General features: G+C 40.2%; 1 protein-coding gene across 1 annotated transcript; it reads left to right on the top strand.

The window, feature by feature from the left end:
• The first annotated feature begins 142 nt into the window (after positions 1-142).
• LOC109194823 (5-hydroxytryptamine receptor 3A) lies at positions 143-8,616 on the top strand. The gene is made up of 10 exons (XM_019345673.2): positions 143-483; positions 585-705; positions 1,282-1,442; positions 1,547-1,591; positions 1,957-2,063; positions 3,324-3,493; positions 3,653-3,813; positions 4,292-4,502; positions 5,151-5,360; positions 7,702-8,616. Exons 2-10 carry the CDS (start codon positions 651-653, stop codon positions 8,019-8,021), a joined length of 1,440 nt encoding a protein of 479 aa, XP_019201218.1. The 5' UTR covers positions 143-483; positions 585-650; the 3' UTR covers positions 8,022-8,616.
• The last annotated feature ends 545 nt before the right edge of the window (positions 8,617-9,161 follow it).

A 9,161-nucleotide genomic window follows, 5' to 3' on the forward strand; every position in this document is an offset into this window, starting at 1 on the left:
TATGTCCGCGTCTCCTACATTTCCTACATAATAGAGCTGTAATAAATGTTTGTTGGGGTTTTTTAAGTACAGAAATCAGCTGCTAAAATAATTGTACTGATATTTGGTGTTGAGAATGCTTTACAGTCTGTTCTGTACCTATTTTATTTTTATTAATATTTTTGAAATGACAGCAGCGCAAACGAAAATTTTTGCAGGACAAACCAGCACAAACGTTTGATACCACTTTTGTTGGACTTGAAGAAAGGGGGGGGGGCAACTTCACTCACGTGATCTCCTAATATCACACCACAAATTATAATTGTGTAACTATGTCACATTATTGGAAACTGAAAGCAGCAGAGCCTGTTGCAAAAAAAGCTGTCACAACAATCGTCATGTGATTGACTGATACGGAACAAATCCAAGCGAAGATGATAAGTGATAAAAACCTGCTTTAAATCCAAACACTTGCAACAATGTGTGGATGGACGCGTGGATCAGGTACATGTGTCACACTGCAAAGTCAATATTAGTTTCTGAAGGTGGTTACGGGTTTCACCTGCGCATCCTCACAACTTTATCTCTATGTGACGGCACCCAAGCTGTTGCAGTTTAGAATATCAGCCACTTGTCATGTTAATGAGGGCTAAATAAAGCTGAGACAGAAAATGGCCGGTGTGAAAGCTGCTGAGCTGATCGTCATCTGTTTCATGCTGCTACAAGGTAAGGCAAGAAAACATTTTATCAACACATTTCACAACAAAGAAAGCAACAGCAATGTGTTGATTTACTTCCTGCACAGTCGTAACACCTTACACATATTTACTAATGTATGAAGGATTTATTAAAAGTTAACATTAAAACTTCCTGTAAGAAAAACAAACCTAACTTAGAGACTGAAGTTAAATGAAGTATTACCTTCATTTCTTTATACATGATATACATGCAGATTAATACAGAACAGAGAAGCTAAATGGTTAAATGTTTAAAAACTGTCCCATCACTATTATTTTTGTCATTAATTTTCAAACAAAGGAGGTCGTTCAGTTACATCCATCTCAATAAAGGGCAGCACTGGATCTGCTTTTATTTTTTAGTGTTTTCAGTACAATTACATTTTCATTACAAACAAAAGAAACGAGTAAACACACTCGGCTCCCACGTGTTTACCAGCTGTAATAAAATAAGCATCTGCTACACCAAAAAAGTACAAATGGAAGAACTGAGGCTGCGTGTTTTCATGTTCAAGCATTTAACATAGTTGTACGTTTTCTTTGCTTGTTCTCTTCTTGATCTCAGGCTTTGTGGCAGCTTTCAACTGCACCAGCCCAACTCCTGCCGCCCTGTTTGATCAACTCGCAAAACATTTGTTCTCTAACAAACTGCTGCGTCCCGTCGAAACCTTTGCAAAGCCAATAAACATATCCATCAGCATAACAGTGGCAGGAATTTTAGGAGTGGTGAGTCTACACAGCTTATACACAAAATATTAACATCATGTCATCTATGTGGAACTAATAATCCTTATGACTCTAATATACCTTCTAATGTTACTCATCTTTAGGATGAAAAAACCCAAACACTGTCTTCAGTCTTATGGCAGGTCCTGGTATGTCTTGAACAGCTCTCAGAACTAAAACAATAATGTCACATTTCTTATATGATTATACTGACATTTTGTAAATTATTTCTGTTGCAGCTGTTTGTATTTTCAGCACAATGAACCAATCCAGAGCGATTATAAGAATGAATCAAAATGTTTGGCCACTGAATTAATACATAAAGAATACATTACTTGTTCTTTTAGATTTCCTTAAGTCTGTAACAGTAATTTCAAATATTTATTATCAGTTGGGAACTTTTTCTTATAGTCTAACATGACTTAATACCAGATGTTGTGTTTCCCTGTTTCAGCAGTTAACATGATAGCTGTAGTGCTGTGGAACAGTTTTGCTGTTGTTCTGTTTAATGTAGGAGTGGGATATCGAAGGACTGAACTGGGATGAGAAGGAATGTGCAGCTAAAAGAGTTTCGGTTCCTCGGGACAACCTTTGGGTCCCAGACATTCAAATAAAACAGCTGTAAGTTTAATGAATTTTGTAAATCAAGTCGAAGAAATTAACTTTTAATTAAAACACTAAAAATGTCAGAAATGACAAAGCAGTCATGAGAGACATCGACGTCGACATCAGGCTGAGCTGGAAGACCAACACTTGCACTGTAAACAGAAAGTGGAAGAGCAGGCTTTCTTTGCTAAGGAAGCTTACGTCCTTCCACATGTGGTATAATGATGAATATTTTCTATCACTTACTTCTGATGAGTGCAGTGTACTTTGCTGTGGTCTGCTGGGGGAGCAGGAGATAAATAAACTAATCAGGAACCCCGACCACCCTCTGCACCACCTACTGGACATTTATTTTCAGTGTTTTCAATTCAATTTTATTTATAGAGCGCCAAATCACGCTTTATATTGTAAGGTAGACCCTACAATAATAAAAACAGAGAAAAACCCAACAATCATATGACCCCCTATGAGCAAGCACTTTGGCGACAGTGGGAAGGAAAAACTGCCTTTTAACAGGAAGAAACCTCCGGCAGAACCAGGCTCAGGGAGGGGCGGGGCCATCTGCTGCGAGAGGGTGAGAGAAGGAAGACAGGATAAAGACATGCTGTGGAAGAGAGACAGAGATTAATAACAGATATGATTCGATGCAGAGAGGTCTATTAACACATAGTGAGTGAGAAAGGTGACTGAAAAGGAAAAACTCAATGCATCATGGGAATCCACCAGCAGCCTACGTCTATTGCAGCATAACTAAGGGAGGATTCAGGGTCACCTGGTCCAGCCCTAACTATATGCTTTAGCAAAAAGGAAAGTTTGAAGCCTAATCTTGAAAGTAGAGATAGTGTCTGTCTCCTGAATCCAAACTGGAAGCTGGTTCCACAGAAGAGGGGCCTGAAAACTTTACTTTTAAATACTCTAGGAACAACAAGTAGGCCTGCAGTGTGAGAGCGAAGTGCTCTAATAGGGTGATATGGTACTACAAGGTCATTAAGATAAGATGGGGCCTGATTATTTAAGACCTTGTATGTGAGGAGCAGGATTTTGAATTCAATTCTGGATTTAACAGGAAGCCAATGAAGGGAAGCCAAAACAGGAGAAATCTGTTCTCTCTTTCTAGTCCCTGTCAGGACTCTTGCTGTAGCATTTTGAAGACTTTTCAGCGAGTTTTTAGGACATCCTGATAATAATGAATTATTGTTCTCCTACACTCATCATATATTGTTTTTCATATATATTTTCTTCAATGTTTTGTTATTGTATTCTGTTCTATTCCAGCCTGGACGAAGCCAGCTCTACCAAAACTCCCTATGTCTACTTATATAATACAGGTCATGTATATGATGATAAGCCCATCACAGTGGTCACTTCTTGCCAATTGGGAATCTACACCTTTCCCTTTGATATCCAAAACTGCTCGTTGACCTTCGGATCATATATACACTTTGGTAAGGCTGCCTGAAAATTAAAAACAAACAAAACTCAAAGAGTCTTAAAAATTATTTTTTAAACTCTAAAACCATCCCTATAGACCATCCATATTCTGATTTTAACACAAAACTATGTGCTAATATGCAAATAAGCAAAACTCTTGAATGTCACTCTAGCTACAGATATTCAGATGATTCAAGGCGCCACAGCTGAAAAGGTCCTGAAAGAGTCCCGAGATGTGATCGTAACCAATGGGGAGTGGGAGCTGGCAGATATCAATATTGCCGATTCCAGCCTGCATTTAGACGATGGAAGCTATTCAGAGATCACATACTATGTAAGCGTGTTTTTACTGACTTTTTCATCCTTCTGATAATTTATTTTGTACTGTTATAGCTGATCACACTTTATTGTTTAATAGTTCCTAATTGTGGGAAGTCTTTATGAACCAGTCGCTATCATATTGAACATGTTTGCCGTGAGAATGAAAGTAAAAGTAAAATCAGGTGCAGATGATGCATGAGTGAAACATAAAGAAACTGACCTGTGCTGTGGTGGCACAGGACAGCAGGGATTACGTCCACCATTTTGGAAGTAGTTTCCGTTTTAAAAGCTTCATTTCTATTATTTGATGTAATGAGACATCTCATTTATTAAGCCAAAATTCTGAAGCAGTTTGTAAAAACTAAGTACATCCCATGATTCAGTGACTTTAGCAGCAACAACTTGATGTAATCATTTTCTGTCCGTCACATCGCTGTAGAGGAAAATCTAACAAAAATCTTACAGGTTTAATACTTTTGTCTCTTCCCAAGATCGTGCTAAGACGGAGACCAATCGTCTATGTGGTCAACCTCCTGGTCCCCAGCTGTTTCCTAATCACAGTGGACCTCTTCAGTTTTGTGCTGCCCCCACAGAGCGTGGACAGATCCTCCTTCAAGATGACACTCATCCTGGGCTACACCGTCTTCCTGCTCATAATGAATGACCTGCTGCCTGTTACCGGGGAGAAAACACCGCTCATCAGTGAGTGTACATAAATGTAGTGTCGGCTGCATAGTTCTTCTTTTGAAGAAATACACTTAAGGAATTTAGAGACAGTGTTTCTGAAAAACAATACAGTGTCCTTTGGATTATGAAGGGTTGAATTCAAACATCTGTGGAACAGACGTCTTAAAATCTGTACAAATTTCACCAAAACTGTCAGTTCCTAAAAAAACAAGTTTTCTAAACTGTGAAACTCTTCACCGAAGTACATTTTGCAAAACTGGATGATCCCGATCTGTGTCAACTTGCCGAAAGACTCCACCTACTAAAGACACATTTATTTTGGGGGTGTGTTTTTTCAGCTCTCTGAGATAAGGCATCTATGGCTGTAATCCAGACATTTCTTAAACACGATGGTAACTAAGACTGAGAAAGAGAATATAAGACAAGATAAGATAAGATAAGACTTTACTGATCCCACGACGGGGAAATTTTTGCGTCACCTCAGCTCAGGTACAGATATCAGAAAGAAATACAAAAAAAAATACAAATAAGTACAATCAATGAAAAAAGTAAGATAATACACTATATACAATGGTAGCACACACAGAATATGAGCTCACATGTGAAAATGATTTAATGAAAACTGTTCTGAGTTCTTCCTGTCTTTGGTTCTGTTTCCTGCAGATGTTTTCTTCTCCATCAGTCTGGCGCTGATGGTTGCCAGCCTGTTGGAGACGCTGTTCATCACAAACATTCAGTACAAGCCCAGAGAGTACAGCGCAGTGCCTCACTGGCTCAGTGTCCTCGTGTTACGTTATCTAGCTGTTCTTGTTTGTATCCCTCCAAAGGAAAGGAGCAACCGAGTCACAGTCTCCCTCAATCCATCTCACAAAGGTACGTTATTATTTTTATAGTCCCGTTATTAATAGATTTTGTTAAAAGCCCAAGTTGAAGAAACAGCTGTGGCCTGTATTGACTATAGTGGACTATGTGTTAGGTTAAACAACATAATGCTGGATTATGGCTGAGGGTTGTGTGTTCCAGCTATAGAGAGATCACATTCCTGAGCCTCCCTGGGAAAGTCTATGCCAGGGTGCCGGAAAAGAGAGTCCGTTCGTTAGTCGAATCTCGGATACAGGAGGAACATTGTGGTTTATGTTTTGGTTACAGAACACTGGACCAGCTGTTTACCCTCTGGAGGATACTCGAGGTGTATGGGAGTTTGCACAACCAGTCTACATGTGTTTTGTGGACTTGGAGAAGGCATTCACCCAAGTCCCTTGTGAGGTGTGCCTCGGACGTATGGGGTGTCTAGCCTCACAGGCCATTCAATCCTTATACAAATGTTGCAGGAGCTTGGTCCGCATAGCCAGCAATAAGTCGGACTTGTTTCTGGTGGGTGTTGGACGCCGACAGTTCTGCCCTTTGTCACTGAATCTGTTCATAATCTTTATGGACATTATTTTTAGGCATAGCCAAGTGACAGAAGGCTTCCACTTGGGTGGCCTCAGAATTTCATCTCTGCCTTTTGCATATGGTGTGGTTGTGTTGGCTTCATAAGTGGCACTGGAGTGGTTTGCAGCCGAGTGTGAAGAGGCAGGATTCAGAATCAGCACTTCCAAATCTGAGGCCATGGTCCTCAGCCAGAAAAGGAGTGCCCACTCAGGGTCAGGGACGAGTTCCTGCACCAAATGAAGGAGTTTAAGTACACTCTAACATGAAAGCATAGTACAAATAAGCAATTGGAGTTTTAAAAAAAGTGATGGAATCAATTTCTTATATGCAACGCAATGATGGCTGCATGTGTTTCTTTGCAGGTAACCAATGATTTCAAAAATGACCCTCCTTTTAACAAATCCAGTCCGCTATTTTAACTCAATAAATGAGTAATAATAATGATCTCCAGGCTTGTGCTCATCAACATTCTCATCTGAGTTAACAAGAAGATTGTTTAAATGATGTCAGCAGATCCTTTTATGGCAGCGATGAAATGCGGTGGAAATGCGGGTTTTTGGAATGACGTTTATTTTCATGGCAATTCATCTGATCACTCTTCATAACCTTCTGAAGTATTCCCAAATTGCTATCAAAAAACCTGAAGAAGCAAACTTTGTAAAAAATATTATTTGTGTCATTTTCAAAACTTTTGGCCGCGACTGTATCTCGTGGTCTTGTTCACAAGTGAGAGGAGAGGGAAGCTGGAGATCTACAGACAGATTGGTGCTGCGACTGTAGTGATGCGGAGGCTGTACATCATGTTGAAGAAAGAGCTGAGCGTAAAAGCGAAGCTTTCAGTTTACCCGTCGGTCTACGTTCCCACCGAAAGAGCAAGATTGTGGATACAAGTGGCAGAAATTAGCTTCCTCCGAAGGGTGGCTGGCGTCTCCCTTAGAGATAGGGTGAGGAGTTCGGCCATCCGGGAGGGGCTCAGTGTAGAACCACTTCTCTTCAACTTTGAAAGGAGCCAGTTGAGGTGGTTCAAGCAAGGATGCCTCCTGGGTGAGGTGTTCCGGGCATGTCCCACTGGGAGGAGGACCTGGGGCAGATCCAGGACACGCTGGAGAGATTATATCTGTCAGCTGGCCTGGGAACACTTTGTTGTTTCTCTGGACAAGCTGGAGGAGGGGGCCAGGCAGGAGGTGGTCTGGGCTTCTCTGCTTAGGCTGCTGCCACCGTGACCCGGCCCCGGATAAGTTGAAAACCATGGATGGATGGAGGGATGCAAGAAGAATAAACGAGTTGAGGAAAGTTTCTCCTTCACTGAATTATATTAACTTGTACCAGAGAGCCAAACCACTGAGAGCTTCAAGAACTAATAGAAGGATTTTTAAGGCAAATCTGTGTGTGTGTGCTGGGAGCCAGTGAAGTGACATAAACGCTTGGGTAATGGTTATATTTGCCTATATGTAAGACACTGATGATGGTGGTAATCCTGCAAACAGAGCGTTACAACAGTCTGACCCGTTCGATATGAACGCATGAATCATTTTCTCGCAGTCAGTTTGAGTTACCAATTTTTTTTAACTTGTAAACAATTTGATCCTGATGAATCTGGACATGTAAACTTTAGGTCACAACTCTCCACAGTCATGCCACGTATCTCTCAGCTGTAAAGTACTTTATGCTTATCCTTATTTAAGCCGGTAGTAATATAGTCAATTTTAATCACCAACTACGACTTAAGAAAAAGTAACCACTTCTTGTGGTCTCAGGGTGTTTTGTTTGTTTTTCACAGCGCCATCAGCGAACACAAGCGCCACAAGCCTCTCAGACCATCAGAGCATCTCAGATGTTACACTTTCAGGAAAAGCAGCTCCAGCTTCTCTGGACTCTCCAGAGCCAGTTGTGGAACAACTGAGGATGTTAGGCAGAGAGCTCACAGCTATCCGAGTTCAGATGGACAAATACTGTCAAGGGACCAAAGCCACGCAGGAGTGGGAAATGATCGGGACAGTGATCGATCGTCTGCTGTTTGGCTTGTACATCATCTTCATTTTTGTGAGCTTTATCACAATAATAAGCATCTGGATATGGCATAATTCATTTGCTACATGATTAGATCAAAAACTGCATCATATGGAGTAGTGCCATGGCAATCTTCACTTCACGCATGTACTTGACCCTGTGCTGATTCCTTATTTTTTTGCATATTTGTCACACGTACGTGTTTCAGATCAAAGGAATTGATGACCTGAAACATTTTAGTGTGACAAATACACAAACCAAGAGCAAAGAGGGCATGAGATGGATTTGCTGAGATCAGGAATAACAGCATCATTTAGTATAATGAAAATAGCCCTGCTTCTGTTGTCTGCATTTCATTCCTGTAATCAAACAGCATCGGTTAATGAGCATTTGTCTGTCAGGTAGTTGGCCTTGGCAAACTCTGCATTTTACAGTCACAAACATGACTGTGGTTTACTGTATCCTAACACTATTTACTGGAGCTTTTTCTTTTTAACATATCAGTAGCCAGAGAAAAATATGAAAGAGGGACACATTCATAAACTCACAGGCCTGGGCTTACATCCAGTAACCACCATTTTCCTTGCAAACCAGAACCATGAACACATTTAGACTCTAATGCCATTAATAGAAGTTGTACTTGTCTTTAAGATTCATTAGCAATTAAAAACTATTACGACTATTATTGTATTGTTTTTCCATTTCACCGGTTGTGGTTTACCTGCATAATCAAATTATAACAGTGGGTGATTTGGTCTGCAGCAATTTGTGACAAAGATAATAAATAGGTGAGAAATCAGCTTCTGTGACAACGCAATGTAAGTGATGGTCTCAGCTCTACTACTTAACCTCCTAGGACCTGGTGTCCACATATGTGGACATCACATTTTGGGTTATTTAGACCAAAATACTGAAATTTTTTTTTTTTTTTCTTTTTTTTACAAGGGCCTGATATCCACTTGCGAGGACATTATACTGCTACTGTTCTATCAAAATTTTAAACGAATATCCTCATATGTGGCTCTTAATTTTCTTAAAAACAAAAATAAGGGGAAAAAAAAAAATCTGGTAATTCTTTGTTTTTACATTCATCGGGCCCCAATATGAGCAAATATCAAAGAGAAATTAAAAATGCATGCCGTGGAAGAGTTCGGGTCTTAGGAGGTTAACCAGCCTGGCATCTAAAACTGAGTAACCAAAAATGATGTTTTACGATAATTAAAGCTGCTT

This window comes from Oreochromis niloticus, linkage group LG15 (genome assembly GCF_001858045.2).
Source record: "Oreochromis niloticus isolate F11D_XX linkage group LG15, O_niloticus_UMD_NMBU, whole genome shotgun sequence".
NCBI lineage: Eukaryota > Metazoa > Chordata > Actinopteri > Cichliformes > Cichlidae > Oreochromis > Oreochromis niloticus.